The following is a 25,894-nucleotide window of genomic DNA, read 5'->3' as shown; positions in this document are numbered from 1 at the left end:
TGGTTCAATAACTGTCCTCCTGATCTAATTGCCTTCTGTGCATATTTTTTTTTAAAATGATGTGGCTAACTGTTATTGGGAATGAGATATTTTTCAGTAGAACAGTAGGAAATGTGGGAGACAGTACCACACATCCTTGGGAGAACATTTTGAAGATGTTATTAACGAGATTAAATTGTGTCCGTCCTTTTCCCCTTCTCACGATCTTGCAGATCCTACAGGAGAAGTTTACAAAGTTTGCATCTGAGACGGGCACTTTGGGTCAGGAGCGAGTGACGGCTGTCAATCAGATGGTTGATGAGCTGATAGACTATGGGCACGCGGACGCGGCCACCATCGCGGAGTGGAAGGATGGGGTGAACGAAGCTTGGGCTGACCTGCTGGAGCTCATTGAGACACGCGGCCAGATGCTAGCTGCCTCGCACCAACTGCACAAATTCTTCTCTGACTGCCGAGAGGTACGCAGGTCAAAACTGGAAAAACCACCAGTTATCTAAAAAAAGCTCTCTGAAACACCAGTATGTTTAACTTAAGGATAATTTAACTTAAGGAGACTTAAGGAGACTTTGAACTGAGGTAAATATCAGCCAGTCTTGATTAATAACACTTTTTTTTTAATACAATGTTTTTATTAACAAAGCATAAATGTTACACTGTCAAAATAAAGTATAACTGTGTTACAATGTCAACAACATCCTCCCACCCCCCCACCCCTGACCTCAGATATTAATCAAACAATGGACCCTTACATTAGAACAAAACATTAATAACCCTTTTGTTATAACCCTATGCTGTACTGTGCTGTAGGTGTTGGTTCAGATAGTAGACAAACAGAAGAGGTTGCCGGAGGTACGTGCCCGTCAGAGTGACACCGCCAACACCAGTACACTGCAGAGACTGATGCACACATTTGAGCACGACATTCAGATGCTGGTCACACAGGTCAGTTTATAGCCAGTTCTTCACACCACTTTGGAGCTTTTTGTGTGTTGGTGTGTGTGTGTGTATAGATATTTGTGTGTTGGATCAGTGCACTGACAATTTGACTCATGTTCTGTACCAAAGGTCAGACAGTTGCAGGAGAGTGCGGCTCAGCTCCGGACAGTGTACGCTGGCGAGAAGGCAGAGGCCATCATGGGGCGGGAACATGAAGTGATGCAGGCCTGGAAGGAACTGCTGATATCTTGTGAGGAATGTCGCATGCAGATCACCACGGCGACGGATAAACTGCGATTCTTTGGCATGGTGCGTGACCAGCTGATGTGGATGGACAGCATCATCTGTCAGATAGGAACAGGAGAGAAACCCAGGTAACACTGAGAAAACATTCACAATCTCCAAGCAGTTAACTGGAATAGCACAGAATAAATGTAAATTGTTGAGTGTAATAAGTCCTCCTAGTTGTGTTAGTGTCTATTGTTCTTTATGTGGTAGTAACATGCTATATCCTTTATCATTTTGTTGGATACACATCCTCACTGATGCATAATGATCAGCATTTTTGATTTGGTCAATTTAGAAAACTGGGGCAAGTCTGGTTTCAGTTAGCCGCCTATACCATTGATAACTGAGTAATTATGGGTTCTGTTGTTTCCAGGGACGTGTCCTCAGTGGAGGTGCTGATGAACTACCACCAGAGTCTGAAGAGTGAAGTGGAGGCACGCAACAAGAGCATGCTGCAGTGTATCGAGATGGGCAAGACTCTGCTAGCTGCACGAAACCCTGCATCTGAGGAGGTAAGTCTTCTCACATTAGCCCTCAGATACATTAACCCTCACTGCTGACCTATGTGGGTTCAGAAAAATGTACTATCCAAGTCGGGTAAATCATTTATAATTAATCACCCAGATTCAGAACAGATGTGGGACAAGCCTCCAAGTGCTCATCTTCTTACTGAAAAAGTGGTTATCTTCTAAGTGAAAAAAGAAAATGCAAAAAAAAAAAATCTATGTATTACCAAAGTTCAAGTTGCTCTGTTTCCTTTAGCATGAACTTGTTTTCATGTCATTATTGGTTGGTTGTTTCAGATTAAAGAGAAGTTGGAGAAGGTTCTGTCCAAGCAGAGAGAGCTCTCAGAGAAATGGGACAAACACTGGGAGGAACTGCAGCACAGTAAGTATAGATCACATTAAAGCAAAGCAGTAAACCCTGACTTAGTCAGTGAATCTTAGCTCACTCTATGTCTTTCCTTTCTCTCTCTCTCTCTCTCTCTCTCTCTCTCTCTCTCTCTCTCTGCAGTGTTGGAGGTGCACCAATTTGCTCAGGAGGCGTTGGTTGCGGAGGCCTGGCTGACAGCTCAGGAGCCTTTCATTAATAGTAATGAGCTGGGTGGGAGCGTGGATGAGGTCGAACAGCTTATTCGCCGGCACGAAGCCTTCCGCAAAGCCGCTGCCTCCTGGGAAGAGCGTTTCAGCTCCCTTCGTCGCCTAACCACGGTAATTCAGACCAACACCATCAGATACAGACACACATACACTATTATTAACTCTGGTTCAAGTTTATAATGCCCATTTGGTTTACACTGACTGCTGGTTTACATTTGTTTATATCCATACATATATCCATACATGTTAATTATTGCAGGTTGAGAAGCTGAAGGCTGAGCAGAGTAAACTGCCCCCAACGCCACTGTTGGGCAGAAAGGTATTCCTGGACCCTCAGGAGTCTTCTCCTGCCCGCAGCAGCCCCTCTTCCCTTCTGCGGCAGACCATCTATGAGCAGGCCGAGCCACGGGTCGAGCGCCCATCTCCGCAGCCCTCTCCTTCACCCTCCTCTGTGGCACGCCGACTGGGCTCCACAGTGGCCAACTACACCTCAGTCATGAATGGCACCAGCTACCGCAGTTTGGAAGCCAGAGGCAGTGGGTTACTAGGTGTCGCCGCAGGCTTGGGAACAACTGTCCTAGAACCCAAAGTGACACAATTGCGGGCAGACACTAAAGCCCAGGTGCTGCAGCCCAGGATCGAACACATTCACGAGGCTGTACGGCCCATGCTGGAGAGGGACAGGGAGAGAGAGAGGGAGAATGTTATGGTGGAGGTGGTGCTGCAGGAGCCAGGGGGAAGAGAACGTCTAAACAGCGAGGCACGCGGCAGTGGGAGTAGTCGGTCGGAGTTGCTGGTGGAGCAGCAGCAGCAGAGGGAGTCAAGGTTTGAGCGGCAGCTTTCCAACGAGCAGCTGATTCAGGCGCGGCGTGACGAGCTGCCGCAGGAGGTATGGCGGGAGAGGGCAGAGCGGCAGGAGAGACGGTTAGAGAGACAGACGTCCAGTGAGCAGGAGGGACATGGACATGAGGCCAGGCGCAAGGAACGACACAGACTGGAAAGGCAGGATTCCAGCGAGCAAGAGGCAATACGAGAACTTTCGGAAAAACGACCCTCAGGGTGAATACACACAGAGTGGATAACTTTCAACTGCAGACAACCACCCCATCTTCAGTGTATTTAATGTAGCATAACACATTATATATACGGTATCAGTGGAATGACACTTTTTCTTGATTGTCGGTGCATCCTGAACTGTGCAACTTGTCTGCATAATGGGCATGGGCACCAACACTGTATGTATACAGAGAGCTTAGAAATTCATGTGCATTGAAATATTGTCATATTGTGCTTGTAGGGACAAGAGGTCTACTTTAGCTGACATTGTGGAGCAGCTTCAGGAGAGGGAAGCAGCCCAAGTGAGTCCCTACCCTGCTTTTCACAGTTAAATTAAACACACTCTCAGTGCGTGTGTTGAGAACATATACAGGAATAAAAGAATTAATATGTTGGTCTTGTCACTCTTTTAGGCCAGAGGAGAAATCCCACGTCTCCCTAATGGCCTGCCGGAAAAATCCTCAAGACCGGACCGGCCACGCGCCCGAGACCGACCCAAACCTCGTCGGAGACCACGGCCCAAAGAGCCCACAGCCGGCGAGACCCGTCGCTCACGGTCAGCGCCAGCTCAGAGCAGCCCACCTGTCCCGCAGCCCCCGACTCACACGGCACAGCACGAAGGTTTCCTCTTCCGCAAGCTAGACATTGAGAGCCAGAAGAAGAGTTCCAACAGGTGGGTCTCCTGTAGCCAAATATAAGGTGAAAGTAGAAGGGCTTGGGGCATGACATTAGCATGCTGGAAAAACACCTTCACAGACCAATCAGTAGTCAGTTTGATTGGTTATGTAAGCCTATATCAGTATTTTTAATAGCTTTCCACAGGGGCTCAGAATTTGCATAGTCATGAGTTTTCTTTCTTTTTTTTAACTTATGAGTTTGCGCTCAGCACTGTTGTACAATCCAATTTTGGCTAGATAACTGCTCTGTCAAGTTTCCAGAGATCCACACGGAGCTCGAAATTTGCACTAACCAAGTTGATTTTAGCATGAACCGAAGGTTACAAATCAATCAGAAGTGGTGTATTTAAAGAAGTGAGCAGCATTTGAGCAGCAATGGCAGAGAAATAACTAGGTCAGCAGCCATTCCACTGCTTGTCACTTGCATGGTTCACTGAGCCGGCGACAGCCTGGCTGGTGGATTTTGCTGTGCCAGAGGACCGAGAGATGCTCTCCTGAAGTCATGGCCTGTGAGGTATGCAGCCTTTTGCCCCCTGCACTGGTCATCTCCTTGCTTGTATGTCACTCAGCTTCTTCTTCATACCTGCAGCACCCCCTGGAAGCTATGTGACAGAACGACTCATTCCATCAATGAGTCGCAGGCCTATGCCAATTAGCTGACCTATATTTTTTTAAATGTATGTACATGGTAGATTATGTACATTATGAATTTGCTAAGTAAGTTGCTTGCGTTGGTTATGCATAATATCATAATCACGACCTTATTTTTGCATTTAACCAAAACTTCCTTCTCTTCTCTTCCATGTGCCCTCCTCACTGCCGGCTGCTCCATCACCTCTCCACAAAGGTAAGCTAGAGAATGCCTCAAAAACTCTAAGTAACTGTTGCTGATTTCTCTGGCAGTCTGGTCTCTCTTAATCGTTTAGGATTGTTCTCGTCACAGGCTTTCGCAGGTGAGTGGTGGCTAAAGGAGTTATCTGGCTCTGCTGTTCAAAGCGGTTGTTGTTTCTCTCTTCCCCCCCTTGCAGTAGATCTTGGGTGAACCTGTACTGTGTGCTGAATAAAGGTGAGTTGGGCTTCTATAAAGATGCCAAGAACACATCCATGCCATACAACAGCGAACCTCTCCTCAGCCTCCACAGCTGTTCCTGTGACATCACCAACGGGTACAAGAAGAAGAAGAATGTCTTCACACTTAAGTAAGCTTACATGCTTACGTTTTGTCTTCTTTTTTTTTTTTTTTTAATAAGAACTGGTTTGCTAAAATGTTTACAATGGATCCTCTCTTTTCTTTTTTTCTCAGAACTAAAGGTGGCACTGAGTATCTGTTCCATGCTAAGGATGAGGTAAGGTACTCCCCCTATTTTTCAGCTCCATTTTGTTTATAATGCAATGATAGCGTCTTATGGTCTTCATTCTTTTTAGCTTTGCCTTGCAGAGTAATACAATGGTACACAAAAATACAGTATGGTACATTGCTGTACACTGTGGTAAAAATACACTTGACAAGTTTAGCTCCAGTGGTTATGATCAGAGATATAAGCCAGAATAATACATTTAAGAAAAAGAACTTCAGAGCTTCTGAACATAGAGCAAACGTGCCTGAGTTGTAAATCTGAGACGTGTTTCTGCATTGCAGGAGGATCTGAAGAACTGGGTCATGAAAATTACTACAAGTATTCACGAGCATGAAGAGATTGCCAAATGGGGACAGCCCCTGCCTACTACCTCATCCACCGACGAAGGCACAAGGCGCGACGGCAGCAAGGCTGAGAAGTCGGACAGGGGGGAGAGGGCCGAGCGCTCTGAGCGTTCAGACAAGGGTGAGAAACCGGAGAAGAAATCGAGCAAGAAGAAATGAGCCAGTTCACAGCCCGCCGCCCCGCGCCCTCTCACCCTCTGAGTTAGTGTCGTGTTGTGCCGAGACAGGAAAGAGACTGTTGCACAGAGCCAGGGAGTTGGATCTGAAGCAAGGGAGACCACTACGCTGATGGATTGGGAACAGGGACATCACTGTGCTATCCCTCTCTGTCTCTCTCTGTCCTGCTGATAGATTGGTTGAAAAAGACGTCCACCATTGACTTCTCCTGTGTCTCTGCCTCTCGGGTAGAGAGCGCCTCCTGGTGGCTGCAGGAGAGCCTGCGACTGGGCAGCTCTGCGAAGCTGAAAAGGCAGAAAGAACGGTTATTATGAAAATAGTTGTGACAGCTGTTACAGTGAAGTAAACTCATGTTGTTTTGTTTTGTTGTTTTATTTAAAATGAATCATATCGATTTGTACCTGTCTGTCCGTAAATTGTACGTCTTGACATCTTATCTATCCTGTCTGATACAGAACGCAAATAGAATTATGCCAAAATGTTGGGTTTTTTTTCATTACTGATCCATATCTGGAGAACACTGGTGTCTTATCTAAACTCTTTTTGTGGTTTTTGCCTTTTCCCCCTTTTTTTCATTGTTTTCATGTTATTTATTGGCTCTCTCCAAGTGGTTTTGGATGTTTCCGTGGCAACTCCGTAATGCACAGAACTGATGAAGATCATGTGATATAGTTCTGTCAACCAGTGAGGTTAGTGGAGGGTGTCCTGAACTGTGAGGACATCCTGTCTGAAATCTTGAGGATAGCTTCACCTGCCACTAAACCCTACAAGTACAGATATCCTGTTAAGGCCTTAACCATGTCCCTGCAGCCATAGCTAAAGCAGAGTGGTGGGAGGTTGTCACATGGCCTGTCTGGAGAGCTGTCCCCCTCTCTCTTCAGGGACTATTTACATGTGTTCATATCTTCCTCCCAAAATTTCCTGTCATTTGCCTGTATGAAAAAAGTTATGGCTTTTTTACAACGGTCAAAAAAACCAAAACAAAACCAGTTTAATTGTGTGTGTGTGTGTGTGTGTGTGTGTGTGTGTGTGTGTACACGTGTATGCGCGCACACATGCGTATGTGCATGCGTGTGTGTGTGTATCTGTGTGTCTGTGTATATCTCTGTGTGGGTCTGCTTGCCACATCCAGGGTTTTCATAGCTCAGGTTTCTGTTTACATCTTTCTCTCCTTAGTTATGCCCCAGTCTTCCATGCATGGCCGGATTTCCTGGCCAGGCCCAAAACACACACATGCACACACCACACTCCTCAAAGCTTACCCAAGCCCGTGTGGCTGGACTTAAGTCATGCAGCTTCTTGGTAACTTCTCCACTTGCTCTGGTGTCAGTTTTCTATATATATATCTATATATCTATATAGCAGATGTCAGTCGAATAAAAGAGCATTGGATGTTAATTCGTTTTTGTCCCTTGCCTGGCTAACACTGGTTTAGTGGTTTATTTCACAGCCATAATGCTCAGGCTAACACAGGTCTTATTTAAATGGGGTTCAGTACATTTTGTCCTCTGCCTCTACCAGTCAACATATCTGCCTTGATCATGTGTAGCTTCTGAATCAATAGCACAGCAAAGCCATAGCTGGCAAAAGGTTTTTGTCACAACACAAAGCTGTCAAGTTAAAAAAAAAAAAAAAGAAAAAAAGGATATACCACAGGAATTGTATCAAAATGGATGTTATGCAAGGATGCTCTGTCACAAATGTATTGCATTTCCTCCTCAGCTTTTTTTCTACCTTTCTGTTTGCGTACAGTATGCATCACTGAATGCGAGGATGACTAAGCAGTGCATAAGTAAAGGCATGACAAATGCACAGCAGTGACATAAACCTTCATCTTTTGTTCTCACCTGTTAATAACACATGCAGTGATGTATAGAGCACCAGCTGCAAAGACACAGGCATTTTACTGAGAAAACACATCTGAAAATAAGTGGAAACTCACTTAAAATACTTATTGGTAAACACCGTTGCTTGCTAACTTAAAGTGCAGTCCCGGGATGTTTACTGTGACATAACCAGAGACTGTTGGTTTCTGAAGCAGTCCAGTTTATCAGTAATGACCCTGACACAAACAGAATGCAGAACTTGCTCGATAACATCGTACTGCTCATGTGTCATTGTCCATGTTTTACGTGTATGTCATTATTTGGTGTATGTATTGTAATGTATGGTTCTCACTGTTCAGAGGCTCTGTAAAGGAAAAAAAGCAATGATCCTCATGCCTTCTAGAATTTCTCTATAATTCATTTACAGAGACAGAGGTGAGAGTGAGATCTCTTACATACCACATGCTCTTTTTTATTCAGAAAAGTTTGTCTTTTTCTATCTGTAAATGAGTCTTTTTTTAAAAAGAAAATGATAAAACAGCCGCATCCAGTCAGTGCTATTGTATTGTAACATAGTTATTTGGATGATATAATTCTGATATTTCTCTCTCCAAGCACTGGGTCTGTCTGAGAAATATTCTGTGCTGAGATATGATCATTTCATTTGAGCCCCGTTGATTTTATTTCTAATGATAGTTTTTGGTAGAGAATCATATTTTTATGCAGTGATACTCATAGCAGAGGGTTTGTATTAGATGTATTTAAATGTAATGAAGAGAGAGGCTGATGGAAATGTGATGGGAATACTTATCAACAATGCGAATAGAGAATTTATGCAACTTTTCTTTTGCACTAAATTGCTGCCCCGTTGCACAGTGCTATTGTGTGCAGAACAGTGGTGCTCTGGGGTCTGAGAAAATAATCTGTATTGTGCATCATTGGGTATTTGGACATACATTCTTTGCTTTAGCTCTCTAATAATTTATCATGTGCAAATAAATGTTTAATGCTTTTATTCAATACATATTATTTCTCTCAGACATGTATTGTTAGGTGTTATTATGCATTATTATAGTCTGGATTTTTTGTTGTTGTTGTTGTTTTAACAACTAGCAAAAAGGACGAGGAACATTCTGCAGAATCTCCCCATGTCTCTGTCTGTAAAGAGAAATGCTGTCTTTTTTTCATAAATGCATTTGAGTTCTTAAACGTCATGATACCTTTTCTTAAAAAACCAACAAAAACAAAACACGTGCTCTAGTGAACATCACTGCCCCACCTCTGAAGAGGTGTCTTACAGATTTGTCACTATAAATTTGAACATTAGGAAAAGCCCAGGACTGAGTTGCTGAGTCTGATTTGAATTCTGTTTCATTCAGCTGATTGATGGAAAGCACAATTTTCTATTAAGCTCTCAAAGAGACAGCAGTTTTCATATCATGCAATTATAGATGTTTCTGTAGAATTTTTTTTTACATGAGATATGTTACCTGATTTGTGGTTTCCAATCCGAATATCCATGTTATCAGTTTATCTTACACTGTTAAATCAATTTTTCAAGCTTTCTATACCACAGGCTTTTTTCTTTGTTTTCCCCACAATGTTGCAACTTTTGTATTTTAAAAAGAAAAGTAGAAAAAGGAGGAATATATCACAGTTCGTTATTTTCTGTAGGCCTGCACTGATGTAAAATGCCTGATTAATTGACATGTATAATCTTCCATTAAGTGAGGTGGTTTTCAGAGGCTCGACCACGTCCCAAATTGTTCCAGACCCTTGAGCACCACTGGTTTTAGCTCAACAGCTTGATGACCTGTAAAAATTGTAATTGCTGAAACTATTTTCTGTATAGAAAACTGTTCTCTTTCTCTAATAGGAGAGAGACAGTCTGTGGGTTTTAATAATTTTAATGATCAACGGGGAACATTTATTTGTTTAAAAAAAAAGATCCAAAAAGAAAATCTAACAAGCCAGGTCCGAGGTTGCATGACTTAAAAAGTCCCTGTAATGGTACTGCTGTGCATGTTTTGAAACACTTTCATCCCTTTGCTTACAACCACTGTACAAGGGTGAACAAACAAGTACATGGAAATCGTGAATGAATGAAATCTGATCCAAACTTACAATCATTGACTCTGTACAGTAACCTTGATAAATACAAATTGTGATATGGAAAAGGAGTCTTGTGGTTTTATTAACATATCGGTCGTTACAATGACTCAAAGTGATCTCTGTTTATTTAATGCTTGAACGTTTTTGATATTCATACGCCCTCTCTGGTTTTCAAAATGCTGATGTATTGCAGTCAGGAGCGATCATAGCTACTGTGGAAATTCATAGGTATAACGTGATCATTTGACACGAAATATCCAATACAGAAAACCGCTTTGATAAGGGTTCTTTGTGGCAAATCTGAATCAAAAAGCGGAAGTAAACGAACCTTATTTGAAGAAACGGATGTTACGTTTTTGGAAACAGCGGAAGGGGAGCACCGGGAACAGAGCGGCTCTGACCGGGAAGTCGAAAATGTTACCGGAAGTGAGATTGTTATTATTAATTTGGACGAACCTGTGAAATTTACCCTCAGCAACTAAAATTCTAACTAAAGATCTGTTAGCCTCACAAATTGCTGTCAAGACATGCACACGGTCTAAGAGACTGTCATGGCAAGGATTGGGGATATTATTCATTTAAATGTCGGCGGAAAGAGGTAAGGCAATTTACCGGATAGTTCTCTTTGATCTTCGGGAACTTTGCTTAACACAATACGGGACATCGTGCATTTGATGTATTTCATTTTCTCTTTAGCCACAGTTTGTCGAACCACAATATGTGTGAAACATATACATGTTTCTTAATCATATAGCGCAAAGGTTTCCGTCTTAAACAGTGGACAAACCGTGTCATTTCCTAAGTTAGCTAAATTACTGCTTTGAGAAGCCCTTAAAATATCACGTTCTTCTAACGACGTTGTTAATTAACTGAAGTTCTTACATGCCTCATGGAATTGGGTAGCACTGGTTCACTAGCTGTGCGATATGAATAAAATATCAATTCGTTGTAGAAGGGTGTTGTCGCATTAGTTTCAGTAGGTCTAAAGAATTAGCCCATAGAAACTGCATTTACAATGAGCGTGGATGTGTTGTAGGTTCAGCACTTCAAAACAGACTTTGACATGGGTCCCAGATTCTTTTTTCTCAAGGTTGGTGTATTTCATTGTCTATGTGTAATGACCGTAATACCACTAATACTACTACTGCTACTACTACTACTAATAAGATAAATGTTTGCGCTGTAGATTGTGTCGACTACATTACAGTTTAATGTTACAATATAGTGACTCTGCTATTTGTTATTCTCAGTCTCTTGAGTGGTCGGATATCGACGCTGAAAGATGAAACGGGGGCGGTAAGGCTTCTAATCTGTCACGATATTGAGCATATGAAGTAGTTACATATCCGTCTCTATTTATTGTTAGGTTGATGATACCATGATGATTTTGTCGTTTTTAGGTTATAAGGTTTGTGTTATAGTTATAAGGTTTGTGTTATATGTGATTTGATCTTCTTCTTGTCACTCCTAGATTTTCATTGATCGAGATCCATCCCTCTTTGCCCCCATTTTGAACTTCTTGCGTACTAAAGAATTGCACCCCAGGTAAAAGTCTTACGTACACTGTGTTCATATATAAAACAGTCTTGCGGCGGGCTTTTCTTCCTGGCCCGACAAATTTAATAGATAATTATTTGAAGATTCTTGTTGTTAAGTGACTGTGCACAGTCTTCCTGACAGAAGTAAACTAGGCGTGGATGCTATGAGGACGTGTACACTGAACTGTCTGATGCAAGGCTACATGCTATGTTTCTGAAGAAACAGATCTAAGAAAAATCTCACTGTCACTTCTGTCTGCTTTTCCAGATCCATAGATGTGTACTTATTAATGCATGAGGCAGAGTTCTATGGAATTACACCATTAGGTAAGTGTTGAAGAACTGTGTCTATCTGAATGTTGCAGTAGATTTGACACAGTCTGACTGTAAATGTTCTGGTTTTCTCAGTACGTAAACTACAGCTGTGTGATGAACTGGACCGTTCATCCTGTGGAACTGTTCTCTTCAATGGCTACCTGCCTCCACCAGGTGAGCACCAAACACAACCTGCTTCTCTGGAAATGGGGGACTGTCCTTATTAAAGCTGCTATAGGTTGTTGAAAAGTCAAAGACTGTGAGCTTTTGGTGGTAATAGGGCACCTTTAGCTTAAAAAATAAATGTTGTGCAATGTGACTGAGTTAGCGCTGTGGCGACAGACAGCTCAGAGATCGCATTGTTCTGATGAATAGTATCAGCGATGCGGCTTTTGAATACCCTCAGCTCTTGACTGAGTTTAGTCTGATCTGAGTTGAATGGTAGCTGGTGTGAGCTGATCAGTCCCTGTGTGTATGCACCAGTGTATCCAGTGAAGCGGAGGAACAGACACAGCGTGGCTGGCTCTCAGTTCATGGGTGGGCGTGCTGGTGCGATGGAGAGGGCTCCGGTCAGACGCAGTAACACCATGCCGCCCAACCTGGGCAATGCTGGCATACTGGGTAGATCTGCTGTGGATGAGAGAGCCCCTGGTAAGATCCCCAAGTGAACCTTCATCAGTGACCTGCTCACTCGCACTATATTTGAAAGTCTTAATGGCAGATTGCAGGTTATATGCAGTAATCCATTGTTACCGTTGTTGTTTCAGCTTTTTGGCTAAAGGTAGACATCTAAGAACCCAACACTTTTTTAAAAAAAATTAAACTATTTTAAGTAATTGGTTCCTTTTCACATTAAAGGCAGCTGTTTAATTTTGACAGCCAAAATGACATCAGATTTAATTTTTAAAGCAAGCAATAAAAAACCTGTAAGTGCTATAATGAATCATGAGGAGTGCTTCATGAGTTTTTACTGTCTGATGCCATTGATTTGGTTTAATTTTCTTAGTGAAGGTTTTGTTCAGGAACCCTGACATTGTTTCTACCCTCAGGTCAGTCATTAGATCCTGGCATGGTCCGTATCATCTGTGGTCACCACAACTGGATCGCTGTGGCCTATACCCAGTTTGTGGTCTGCTACAGGTATGGTCATACTGTGATCTCTGTGCTGTTAGTACTTTTTGTATAACACCATGAGAAAGATCTGATCTGATTGGGTTATGTCTGTCCTTCAGGGTGAAGGAGTCGACAGGCTGGCAGCAGGTTTTCACCAGTCCCCGCCTTGATTGGGTGATTGACAGGGTGGCTCTGAATGCCAAAGTGATGGGAGGCTCGCTAGGAGACAATGACAAGATGGTTGCTGTGGCGTCTGGCACCGAGATCATTCTGTGGGCAATTTGCCCTGATGGCAATGGCAATGAAATCGGTGAGGTCACTGACATTTTCATGTCAGTGAAATGTCGGTGTTATTGATGCGCTGTTGTTAATGAGTTTGTGCTAAATAATTTGTGCTGAGAGAGTGTCTTGCCTGTGCTGTGCAGGTGTGTTCAGTCTTAATGTGCCAGTCGAAGCGCTCTTCTTTGTGGGGAACCAGCTGATTGCCACCAGTCACACTGGTAAAGTTGGTGTGTGGAATGCTGTGACCAAACACTGGCAGGTAAAGGGCTTCTCCACAACTGCTCTTTCACCAGCAGAATCATGTTATTCTACTGTTTCTCTCCTGTTAGAATGACTCAGGATTATTCTGTGGTTTTGAGAACTGTACGACAGAAGCAAATGAGCCTTGGCCACTTTCCACTGAACAATACAATTCAGTTCCTCCTCCCTTCTCCATCTGTACAGAATCAAGATGTAGTTCCCATCAACAGCTACGACACAGCAGGCTCCTTCCTTATTCTTGGCTGCAATAATGGTTCCATATATTACATAGGTAAGAAATTGGTGTCTTGATGCCAGAGCTGCTTGTAACACAGTATAACGTGGGTGTTGTACACTAAAAGTCAGTGAGTGTTTTCTCTGGATTCTGTGGCTGATCTCTGTTGACTGTAGTTGCTGTGCCGTTTCCTCCTGTATGTGACAGATGTGCAGAAATTTCCTTTGAGGATGAAGGACAATGACCTGCTAGTGACAGAGCTGTATCGTGACCCGAGTGAAGATGCCATCACTGCTCTTAGTGTCTACCTCACTCCTAAAACCAGTATGAAAACGTTACCTGAGCTTTCACACATTATTACACATTACACACTGGCACAGAAGTGTCAACGAATAAGATTTTTTGGTCTGTTTTGAAAGGCAGAAGTTCAGTTTGGAGTTGGTCTGTTTCAGTCTCCTCTTTTATGTTTGTGTGTGTTTGAGCGCAGGTGACAGTGGGAACTGGATAGAGATAGCCTACGGCACCAGTTCAGGCACAGTGCGTGTGATCGTACAGCATCCAGAGACAGTGGGCTCTGGGCCTCAGCTCTTCCAGACTTTCTCTGTCCACCGCAGCCCCGTCACCAAGATCATGCTGTCTGAGAAACACCTCATCTCAGGTACCCCTGCACACACCTGTTAAAGCACTTTCACAATCATACCATATTACTCTGATACACAATTCTTTATTATGTCTGTCTATCTGTACTGTCGTGCAAATAATGTATAATCTTTCCATAGATTTACCTCATTTAAAGTCTTTAGTCTATTATTGTGGAGGCAAAGGACAGAGAAGATATATTGCATGCATAAATATTGGAATGCTCATTTTGAGAGAAGAACTGTATTTTTAATGCTGTGTGTATTTGTATGTGTAGTGTGTGCAGATAACAACCATGTGCGTACGTGGACAGTGACGCGCTTCAGAGGCATGATCTCCACCCAGCCTGGCTCCACCCCCCTCACCTCCTTTAAGATCCTCTCATTGGATGACATTGATGGCCATGGGGGCTGTGCTGCCGGGACTGAGATAGGTGAGCGTGATGGGAAGTTCATCATCATCATCATCGTCCAGTTTCATCATCAGTGCTGGAGTCCCTCAGACAAATCTGTCATTTCACAGTCATAATCTTTCTTTTCACACTGGTACTCCTGTTTGCCATAGTGACACGACAGTTTCGTTGTCAAATACCGTTCAGTAAGGTTCTGTATTAAAAGACTAAAAGAGCTGTCCTGCCGGCAGGTCCGTATGGAGAGAGAGATGACCAGCAGGTCTTCATCCAGCGAGTGGTTCCTGACACTGATAAACTCTATGTCAGACTCTCCTCCAATGGAAAGAGGTGAGTCATAGTAACACTCGCGCTTTGTGTTGGTTGTCTAATGTTTGTTTTTTCAGCTTCAGTCATGTTATTGTTTGACGTGATGACATAGAGTTGTTGTTTAGTCGGCTTACTCTCTGTCACCTCGGCTCTTAGGGTGTGTGAGGTGCGGTCAGTGGATGGTACCTCCATCACAGCCTTCATGGTGCACGAGTGTGAGGGGTCCAGCCGCATCGGCTCTCGTCCCCGACGCTACCTCTTCAGTGGCCATAGCAACGGAAGCATCCAGATGTGGGACCTAACCACGGCAATGGAGATTGCCGGAAAAGTAGACATCAAAGGTGAGCCGAAGGGTTACAGGAGCAGAATCTGGGTTTAAACAAAGTGTGTCATATATAAATGAGAGAAACTCTTATTGAACCTCTGTGTGTGTCTGTGTGTGTGTTACAGCGCTGGGAGGGCCCACTGAAGAGGAGTTACTGGAGCTGTTGGATCAGTGTGACCTGGCTTTGACAAGGACACCGGACATGAGTCCAGCTGCCTCACTGACACACACCTCCACCCCTCGCAACTCCACCTGCAGGTACCACACACACACGCGCCCTCCTCTTTTTATATTGGCATGTTTAATCTGTTGCCTCATTACAATTATTCAGACACTGAGAGGGATTGTAACGGGGATGGGAATGAGATTATATTACTGAGGTGTGAAACGCATTGCAAAAATTGTGTGAGGATAAACAAGATTAAATGCTCATAGCTGTGAGAGTTATTTAACCTCTGTGTCCAGAAGAGGGCACTGTTAAAGCAATATTCCATTCTGTATCTGTGTGTGCCTCAGTCTGCAGTCTCAGCACAGCGAGAGTGGGAGGGATCGTGCTGGGATGAGGGGAATGGTACCTCTGTCGGGCAGTCTGCCACGTCAGCCCCCTCTGGTCCCCTTCAACAAACCGCGAGAATTACCCTCTCATCTGGGCCTGAGCCAAAGCTCTCTGGCCAGCAGTAACGGCAGTGCCAGTCCACACCCGGTCAGAACCCCTCTAGACAGGGACGCCCTGGGCCCCCTTAGGCGGGGAAGCTTTGTGGAGCGCTGCCAGGAGAGAGCCAAGAACCCTGACGTGGCGTGTCCGGAAGGCGGGAGGCGGAGCTTGGCCGTCTGCGGCGAGCTGGAGGCGCGACTGGGCTTGAGGACACCCCCTTCCTTTTCTGCTTCAGCAGCCTCTTCACCATCATTGTCTTCGTCGCTGCGTCGTCCCTCGGCCGCAGCAGCCAGTACCACTCCTCCGGTGGTCAGTCCGACGCACTCCCAGCCACCTGTCTCCCCACGCCGACCCTCTGCTTCTCCGAACCAAGCCACGCCCCCTGACGCTGCCTCTGCCCCCGAGAGCCCAGCATCTCCGCCCCCCACAAGCCCAAAACCACACATGAACGAGACCAGTTTCTGACTGACTCGTGAAAACCTTTCATTTCAGCTTCCGATTGGCTTCTCAACATCAGTGACATGAACTCCTGATTTTATATGCTGTTTAATGGGATGATTTGATGATGAGGAAGTGTATGATTTTTTGATGAATGTGATGGGACGTAATCCCAGTTTGAACCTGATCCACTGGTGATCCGTTTTTGTCACTTCACAATTTTGAATGTCTTCCGTGGATGCTGTTGGACTTCTTTAGGCTTATAAAAGTTCTCTTGTACACTTCTATACAAAATGTGTGACAAGCACATTGGACCTCATGTTTGATGCGTGATGACCAAATCACATTCCATTTTAGAATTTGTATGAAGTGAGTGTGTTTTAAGTGAACATTTTGGCTGTGAATTCACGCATGAGTGAAATTCAGTTAACACTGCACTAGCTGAAGAATCATGATTGTGTGAATTAGGGAGCATGAGGAGAAATGACATGAAGAGAAGGGGTTTACTCTGAAGTCTCAGTCACTGTTATCTGCAACCACAAGTTGTTTACATGGGTTGTAATGAGACACATACATTGTTTAAGGCAATAATGCACTAAGGACCTGGCTGAGTCTACTCTCTCCATTCATACCTGCAGTCATCACTGTTTATGTCTAAGGGCTACGGGTCTGCACACAGTTTCAACTCCAAATACTATAGAAACAAGCAGAACATTAACTATGGGAGACATTGAGAAGCTTATAGAGTCATATTTGAAGAACCTTAGTCTAGTGTTCTGGCGTCACTCGAAGGTCACAGGTATATATAGCTGGGTATGACCTGCTGTTAGTACTCATTTGTTTACACACCATACCTTCTGCCCTTATGCCCATACTTTACACAGCTACATAGCAGAAACCCCTCCCTGAGCCGTAGCTGCATCTCTGTACTCAGACTGCTGCAAGTTCAGTGTGCCTTCGTCCTAACTGGGCTAGCATTTTGGGTTGTCTCTTTCCTACCAAATGTACACAAGAACAGATGACATTTGCTTGAATGAAGTTGTGTTTGTCCAGAAGTGATTACTGATTTGGATCTCTCTCTCTCTCTCTCTCTCTCTCTCTCTCTCTCTCTCTCTCTCTCTCTCTCTCTCTCTCTCTCTCCCTCTCCCTCTGTCTCTTTATCTCTCTTAACCCCCCCCCCCCCTTTTCTGATTTGAGGACAGTCAAAAGAGGATGAGTTTAAAAAAAAAAAAGAACAAATGTGTTTGTATCATATATTTATATACTACTGCTGTAGTTGAGTTGATGGGGATGTTAAGAAAGAAAGTACCTGCATATCCAGCATTAAAATGTTTCTGTGTTTCTGGCAATGGGTCATAGTCACTGTTCAAAGAGGTTGTTTACAGAATTCTGTTCTGACTGTTGAACTTCCTATTTAAATATCCTCACTTTGTAGTAAATAATCTTGGTTTTAATGTTTCATATTAATAGTGAATGCAGTGAACTGCCATTACATGGAGCGTGAATCCTGTCCAGGTGGTTTCTGCTGGACAGTCAGGATGTCACTTTATCCAAAACTCAAATATGCAGTTATGCAGTATAGTGCCAGGTCAAAGTGATAAACGTGAGAAGTTTGATATGTTTTCTTATTTTTGAAACATTGTTGGATTTATTTTTAATTGATAACAGCCAAGAATTGTGTCATTATGAGAGTATCACTGTGTGTTGTGACTTTTTAAAATTTTTCATTTCATATTTCAAAAATAACAATATGAACATTTATTGCTTTATTAGAATTTGAACACATAATAATAAAACTAACAGAAATATTGGCACATCCCTGCTTGAATGAGGTGTAATTGCTGTGAACATAACTGTTTTCAGTTGCTGGAGTGACCTTGGTAAAAACAAAAGCTTTTTATTTGGTATTTTGCAAAGTATTTTTTGTACATCAGTTTTTATTAAAAAAGCAGACTGGCATAGTGTACTAGGGACAAACAGAACATTCATTAATATATTGAGTTGTGTTGATGAGACTTTTCTTAATGTTGTATTCTGGTTTTTACTGCCATTTGTACTGTAGCACCTGAAGCCCTTAATGGTGAAGCATTGCTTGCTACTGATAAGCAAATTCTTTCTAAAAAGTGTTGTATTGCCCCAAAAGATATCTTAACTCACAAATTTCAAGAGATTTCAATAACTTAGAAAAGCTTTTAAATCGTAGCCAGTTCACTCATACAGTAAGAACATTTTAATAACTGATTTTTTTTTTCTGAATTGTATAAAAAAGATTGTCATTTGACAGACAAAAATAATGTCCATGATCTTGCCACTCTCAGAGAAACACGAACCCATTCTAGCAGGCCAGATTTACCACCATGCTCCAGAATGCTGTTCCTTCTCTTTCTTTCTTTCTTTCTTTCTCTTGTTCTCTATCGATTTTTGTGCGATTTCTGGTCAGGCGTGGCTTGACCTTTAGATCTTGGCATCCAGCATCTCCAGGAAGAGTTTGTGCATGGGTATGCGGCCCTCCATGTGGAGCCGGCAGAAGGAGTGGACGGCACGGTTGGCTGTCTGGCGTAGCAGGGGAAGTGTCATGAGCAGTCTGCCCGCGCGGTGTTGCTCACCCGGGTGTTGCCCGCTCTCGTACTCCTGCAGGGCCTCGTGCAGACTGTCCTGGAAATGCTGCACCGCCTCGGCTTTCTCCACGTTTACCGCATCTGAGGAGAAAAAACGGCGGAGCGAGAAGGTTAAGAGCGCCCCCCGGGTGTTTGAGCAAACGTCCCATTAGGTGTTAAAACCCCTCTCTTGTGTTTGTGCGAAACCCATGTCAGATCTCATTGTTAATTTAATTTGTCCTCCCTTTGGAGTTTAATGGACTGGCAAGGACATCTTTTCAGTTATCATCAAGAAGTTCATACAGAAATGTATTCAAGGGGGATGGTAAATATCAAAGGATGGGGGTTTTCCCCCACTTTTTTTGCTGTCCTCTCTCTCTGCCCTGGAGTCAGATGACAGCTGAGACGCCGGGATAATGCCTTTATGAAATCCTCATCCAGAGGACAGGAGCTGGGAACAGGATAGATTTATTGATCTAAACTGTGGACAGAAGCAGCCTCCTCACTGTCCTTCTATTGATTGAGTTGCCCACTTGCTCAGTGAGTCAGAGGGAAAAGTAATTAATTATTGCGAATGGCTTCCTGATGAAAAACATATTTATTAACTGTCATTCTCTTCACCATAGAATATTTTATGGACTGACAGTCAATGTTCAAAAGTAAACTTGGAGAGATTTAGAGACTTACTCTTAGAGGGTTTGCCCTCTTTCTCTCATTCTCTCTCTCTTTCACCACAGAGGCTCTGACTACAGGTTTAATAAAGCAATTAATAGATTCATCAGCTTGTAAAAGCACTGCTGAGTATTTAGCGACACACAGTTTGTGGTTGTGGCTTGAGGAGAGGAATTTGTTTGAACGACTTGTTCAAATTCTCTATAGTTTGTCAACATGTTATAACATATAAGACAATTCTTAAAAATCTCCTTTCATGTTTTTTCACTATGTGTTTTTGTGAGTTGATGCCCGTGAGAAAGTGGTTAGTGGATTACCTGAGTTGGCCAGAGCCATAGCCTTCAAAGTGATGGCTTCTTCTTGACTCAGATTCATCTGCTGATATTTGTTAGTCAGGTGTCGCAGTGCTGTGTATAGGTCATGCAGACCAGCAGCTCTGCACTGTTCTTCATCCAAACGAAGGTTCTCTGCAAACTGCAGCTCCTCGGTAAGGCCCAGAGAACGCCAGACTACCGACAGAACGAGAGTCTCCATCCATCCAGACTGCAGCAAAGCCATCTGGTCCACCAATGAAAGTGCGGAAAAGCCTGCAGAACACAATCCGCGGTTAGGGAATGAATAGACTACAATCTAAAATAGAGACTGCTGGGAAGACATCGATAGATCTACTGAATACCTGGTATCTGTTTTGCCCAGCCAATCATGACCAGCAGCTCCCGGTTGAGGAGGTCACACAAGGTCAGAAGGGTTTTGAGGTCACTGTCAGGGGTGGAGGGGTCTGGGGTGGCACACAGTGGGGCTGGCTCTGTGACCATTAGATGGGCAATCACTTTGTTTCCTGAAAATATAAATATACCCTTTACAAAGACATTCCCATGTAGCTGGAAAAATGAACTTTGAACTGAAACATCTTGAATAACACCTGACATACTCATGGGCTAATAGCAAAAAGATACATCTGTTTAGGCATCTGCAATGTGTGTTGCACTCACGGATGGATTTGGCAGGTTGTGCGTAAGGGGGTTTGACATAGACTGAAAGGCCAGAGTCCACCCTCCGCTTGTACTTCTGTCTCCCTCCCCTCACTCGGTCCATACGCACACCTAAGGAGGAAAACACCACGCCATCAAGTTCCATATCAGAGCCAGTAAAATGATGCATGACCACACACTCAAAATGAATTATACTCATAATTAAATTTTTGCTGTAGTTTTTGTGAAATATGTCTGCTTTCTGAAGAAAGAAAGAAATAAAGAAAGAAAAAGAAAGAAAGAAAGAAAGAAAGAAAGAAAGAAAGAAAGAAAGAAAGAAAGAAAGAAAAGAAAACTCAACATAACGATAACTTTTTAAAAAATTTCAGTTGGCTGGATCAAATACTGATAGCACAGAAACGTAAAAAGTTAGGGTGGCCTGTAACTTCATAATGTTTTATTCAAGATTCTGAGGAACTAGATATCTTGCCTGCTGATGAGAGTTCTGATTGGTCAAGAGTAGTTTATGAGCGCTCAGCTGAACCAGGTTCAGTTTAAGACGTTGAGCATACTAGAGCCTCTTACCTAGTTCAGTGACTCAGTGATAATCCACTTTTGTGACACAAATAACCCCAAAACTGAACCCATGAGTTATCTCCCTGAGCTTTGAATCCCATTTAATAGCATACCCCTTAGGACTCTTTTCTTTGTGAAAACAGAGAAAGTCCTACCTTCTCTCATCATGCCAGCACGTAGGCACTTCTGGAAGCGACAGGCCTGGCACGACTTCCTTCTCCTCTTTGTGATTTCACACTCGTTTACCACAGGACAGGTGTACTCAATGTTTCCTGAAATACAGTATATTGGCCACATCAACCAATAACATCTCAAAATTGAAAATAATCCATATTTCAAACGTCATAAAAAATGTTTTTGTTGTTATTTATTTATTGTTGCAAACCCAAAAGTTTCACTGGCTGGATATGTAAATATTTACAATAACACATTTCTGAAGGAAAAATAACAAGAAGCCTTTCTTTAAAATAGCACTGGATTTCTCCAGACAAAAGTTTCTTGTGGCAGAAAAATATCGACTACTTCATTCAAGTGACCAGTGGGACTCCTGTCACTAAATTTAGCTCTCTTGTTTAATACAGGTCACTTACCCTCATAAATTTCTAGTCACTTGTTCTTATAGTTTTCAACTGTTTCCTCACAGTTGTCTCAGACTGAAGTTTCACACAGAAATCCATAGGAGTCTAGACAAAGTCTATGTATTGATTGACATTAATGTCGCATAATTCTAAGAGTTTAAAGTTTGGGGCTTGCAAGACAAAAAGGTTTTAATAGAGTATTGACTTATATCTGACACCCATTAATGCCCAGAGAAGCTTGCATTGGTCTGTTGTTTTACTTTCTTTTTTTCTTTTTCTCTTTTTTTTGGCAGGGGAGTAAGTCCTTCGATCAATGAGCTTCCCTTAAAAACAACACAGAACAAGAATCTCTGGGATTAGGGCATCCATTACCCAGCTGCACCACCTCATCAATATATTGATACCTCTTAGTAGACCGTTGATATCTAAATGGGACTGAATCCACCCATGGCCACTGGCAATAACAACATTCTTCCAGCAAAACAATGGAGCTTCATGCTTGATTTTATCAAATCCTCCACTGTGTTACTGTGAACACTGTGTGTCAGCTATGGGCTTTTGTTTGCTGACATTGAATTTTGTGTTAAGCATCTGGATAGTTTTTACATTATTGACAATTTTTTAATAAATTTGGTTTTTATGTTTGGCTGATCTTTTAAAAGCATTTGAGAACTGGCCTGGCATAAATTCTGAACTGATTTGAGAATAAATTGGTAATACCGGTTCAGTTCTTGGAATCTGATTGAAAGTTGGAACTGACACTAGTCGTGATAAAGGATTAGAACAGAATATGAATCGCATGCCATTGAATTAAATTAGTAGAAACTCCACAAAAGCCAAATGTTCTCCGAAATTAGCAAATATCTAAATGACGGCAAAATAATGGGCCATATAATTACAGTCTATACAATTGGAAGAGATTAATTAATTTATAAATTCTCCCCAGCCCTGCTTAGCAAATAGGTCTAAGTTTTGAATTCACGTTCATAATTAACGTTCACCGTTCATTTTTCCCTCTTGCCCACGATGCCCAATGCGCCTTCCGTTCATAACTAGTTTAGCTAAAAGAAATCTTTATTTTGGCATCTCATGTAACATTTTTTTTTTTATTTGTCCTGTCTTATTACAGTGAATTGTAGTTTATGCGGCAATAACAAAACACATTGAGTTTTCACACGAAAATCAATTACAATAAGACAGACGAGCTGACAGTTATTGGCGCTAGGATTTCTGCGCAGGCCCTTTAAACATTTTATTGATCACTTTATTAATTAAGTATGTAACGATTTTGAACTTCACCTTCCCCCCTCTTTTGCCAGCATCGAAGAAAAACAAAAGGTTTTGTCCTGACTCCACCCCAAAAACACACACAAAATGTATTCTCTCTCACAGGTAGTTACCTTGAATGGTCCTCTTGAAGAAGGCTTTGCATGCCTCACAAGACGCAACTCCGTAGTGGTACCCAGACGCGAAGTCACCGCATACCAGGCACAACCGTTTGGGTCCAGAGTTCAGTGACGAGATGTAATCAGAGTTTAGGATGGCATCTGTTGGAGGTACGAGTGGTTCCTCTGAGTGAAACTGTCCTGTGTTGAACTGAGTTGGTACGGTGCTGACGGCGCTGCCACTGCTAGAGCTAGGTGAGTCTGGCGTTATCGACTGGGCCTGCGAGAACAAACTGTAACCGCTGCTGTCCGAGGTGCTGCCTGGGCTGAATGGAGTGGCACTGTCCAGAGCGAAGACTGGACTCAGCGGATCTGATTTGATGCATTGCTCAGTAGGTGAAGGAGGCTCGTCAGAGAACGATGGATCTAAGAGACTGATGACAATTTTAAAACGACTTTTAAAATACTTTTCAACAGTTGAACAGAAACAAGTATAGGTACATGCATGGATACTCTCAAATCTTTAACCTGCTGTTGTAGACAGAATATTATTCATTCATATTTATCAGCAAATGATCATACTACGAAAACCACATGTTAACTTAATCACACCATCATATGAACACATCCCTGAAAAAGATGGGGTAAATCAAATACCCAAATACATATATAAATAACCAAATCTGTGGTTGTTAACTTTCCTTCTTATCATGAATTAATAAACATAAGAAATGGTAGGCCTACAACTAAATTGAGAAATAGCACAACCACATAGGAGTATCTGCCTCTAGTTGCACCAGAGAGTCTGCAGGACAAACAAAATAAATGTTGTGTAGGTGAACTTATTAAAGTTTAAACGTCAGTTACAGTTTGACATGAAATGTTTATTCAAAAACTTACTTGTGCTGGTTAAGAAACTGGAAGTTTTCTGTCAGACAAAAATCCTTAATTTCCATATCTTAAAGAGGTAAATAAATAAATAGATAAATAAATAAATAAAATTAAAAGAACAACAATAAAAAAAAATCCTGATGTATCCTTCCTTGAGCAGCCAGTGGGAGAAAAATGGGTGAGAGAAGAGGAGAGATGAAAGAGAGACAGATGGAGGGAGAGAGAGAGAGGGAGAGGGAGAGAAAGTGAAAGAGTGCTGATACACTGAGATGAGGTCGCGTTGGTTCAGGTTTATTTAACGGCTGTCCTGTCAGAGCTGGGAGGGGCCAGGCTGCTTAATCCAGATGCAGGCAGTTAAAACCCTGTGGATGGACTCCCGCATCAGACAAGTCATAAACAGTTACAATACAAACTACTGTGAAGTGAACTGAGACTGAACTCAAATACATCTTAATAAAATGACATTATCATTTCAAAGATGATTATGGTTCACTGTGCTTCTCTGAATTGAAATCAACCTGAATAACAAAACAGGGCCAATTTTACAACTTCCACAAGGGCTGCATGAAGTCAACTCTTGACATTTCAGTGTTTTTACAAGAACAATTCATACAGGCTATTTTAGAAATGAGAACTTAAATCAAGGATGTTTTTTATTGTTGGAGTGAGTGAGGATTCTCTGTTTTTCCCAGTCTTACCTGTTCTAGGAGGTCCTCCAACCTTACACCCTCTCTTTGATGTAAGAGCCTGACACATCAGTTTGTTGTGTGTAAATACTGGGCCAATCCCTTTATGGAATCAACTGAAACTAGCAGGACCATAAACAGAACAGATGTAGTGATGGTGAATCCTCTTTAACTTCCCCTTGTTGACTCTCATAACAAACCCTTCGGTTTCTCTCTGCCCAGAATGCTACTTCACCAACATTGTCACATTTAATGGGAATCCTTGGTAACTCTCACCCAACGCTGGAGCAAGCTTTGCTCTACACTATCCTATGAATATTTATGAAACTATAATCTAGACAGTTTATCTGTAATTCAGATAGTTACATTTTTTTTGTACAAAGATATTTATACAACTCCCAGTGCATGTATTTTGTTATATGGTTTGGCATTGCAAATATGTTTTGTCATTACAAATGAGTACTAGTACTATTGCCTTTCATTTTCTGGTGTATTTATATAATATCTAATGGGAAGATGAACACGCAATGCATGCAATGAATGATGCATTTGCATTAATATGTATACTGCTTGTTTTAGAACAAAAATCTTGTAAAGTACTTATAAGTGACTATTTTGATAGAGTAATTAATACAATAGTTTGATGTGTAATGTTGTGAACATGTTAAAAAAAAGTTCAGAAATTACTCTGAGTTACTTCTTAAGTCAATGATATTTAGGTTAATCTGATAAATAAGTTTATCCCAGAGAAGTGAGACATGGGGACTTGGACATGAGAAAGCTGACAGTGATAACAGTTAGGGAGAGATGGAGACAGAGAGAGAGAGAGAGAGAGAGAGAGGGAGAGGGAGAGAGAGAGAGAGAGAGAGAGAGAGAGAGAGAGAGAGAGAGAGAGAGGGATTACCAGAGAGATGGGTAGGCAGTGTGCCGATTAAGGAGCTGGTGATGCCAGTCATGGTGTTGGCAGATTTGCTGAGGTGACATGTTTCTTTGTGTGCCCGCTGTACCATACCTATGGTGTGATAACACTAAGAGGGGCAGTGATGACACCAATACCTGTCTGATAACCTGAATCTGTTCGAGTATATAGCTGGCACACATCTCATAACCCAATGATCTCCTCACACCAGAAACACTACATCAGCATTTCATTGTCATGCTACATT

At 42.5% G+C, this 25,894-nt stretch overlaps 3 protein-coding genes across 4 annotated transcripts in view; 2 read left to right on the top strand and 1 right to left on the bottom strand.

Moving 5' to 3' along the window:
- sptbn4b (spectrin, beta, non-erythrocytic 4b) overlaps nt 1–5,918 on the top strand; it is a 33,989-nt gene extending 28,071 nt beyond the window's left edge. Inside the window, exons 25-37 of the mRNA XM_030794285.1 lie at nt 213–458; nt 808–942; nt 1,066–1,310; nt 1,598–1,736; nt 2,028–2,112; nt 2,239–2,435; nt 2,584–2,898; nt 2,980–3,383; nt 3,622–3,682; nt 3,794–4,053; nt 5,089–5,256; nt 5,361–5,403; nt 5,697–5,918. Coding sequence (XP_030650145.1) covers nt 213–458; nt 808–942; nt 1,066–1,310; nt 1,598–1,736; nt 2,028–2,112; nt 2,239–2,435; nt 2,584–2,898; nt 2,980–3,383; nt 3,622–3,682; nt 3,794–4,053; nt 5,089–5,256; nt 5,361–5,403; nt 5,697–5,918 — 2,520 coding nt within the window. The remainder of the gene's footprint in view (nt 1–212; nt 459–807; nt 943–1,065; nt 1,311–1,597; nt 1,737–2,027; nt 2,113–2,238; nt 2,436–2,583; nt 2,899–2,979; nt 3,384–3,621; nt 3,683–3,793; nt 4,054–5,088; nt 5,257–5,360; nt 5,404–5,696) is intronic.
- Nucleotides 5,919–10,425: 4,507 nt separating this feature from the next.
- On the top strand, nt 10,426–16,458 carry shkbp1 (SH3KBP1 binding protein 1). Its single transcript, XM_030765914.1, has 18 exons — nt 10,426–10,472; nt 10,911–10,964; nt 11,125–11,170; nt 11,346–11,419; nt 11,681–11,739; nt 11,821–11,901; nt 12,211–12,378; nt 12,777–12,867; nt 12,960–13,150; nt 13,266–13,381; nt 13,567–13,654; nt 13,805–13,921; nt 14,085–14,255; nt 14,514–14,669; nt 14,879–14,975; nt 15,111–15,295; nt 15,405–15,537; nt 15,796–16,458. Exons 1-18 carry the CDS (start codon nt 10,426–10,428, stop codon nt 16,397–16,399), a joined length of 2,478 nt encoding a protein of 825 aa, XP_030621774.1. The 3' UTR covers nt 16,400–16,458.
- Nucleotides 16,459–18,826: 2,368 nt separating this feature from the next.
- Nucleotides 18,827–24,107, bottom strand: esrrd (estrogen-related receptor delta). 2 transcript variants are annotated; one of them, XM_030765735.1, is made up of 8 exons: nt 24,052–24,107; nt 23,680–23,682; nt 23,167–23,585; nt 21,344–21,460; nt 20,634–20,744; nt 20,318–20,479; nt 19,959–20,228; nt 18,827–19,071 (listed from the first exon to the last, which is right to left on the bottom strand). In XM_030765735.1, the coding sequence occupies exons 1-8, from the start codon at nt 24,105–24,107 to the stop codon at nt 18,827–18,829; spliced, it is 1,383 nt and encodes a 460-aa protein (XP_030621595.1). The 2 variants fall into 2 exon arrangements, with proteins under 2 accessions (XP_030621595.1, XP_030621596.1); XM_030765736.1 differs by lacking the exon at nt 23,680–23,682.
- Nucleotides 24,108–25,894: the final 1,787 nt, after the last annotated feature.

Source organism: Chanos chanos, chromosome 2 (genome assembly GCF_902362185.1).
Source record: "Chanos chanos chromosome 2, fChaCha1.1, whole genome shotgun sequence".
Lineage (NCBI taxonomy): Eukaryota > Metazoa > Chordata > Actinopteri > Gonorynchiformes > Chanidae > Chanos > Chanos chanos.
Note: the sequence above shows the minus strand (reverse complement) of the source record. Positions and strands in the feature narration are given on the sequence as shown.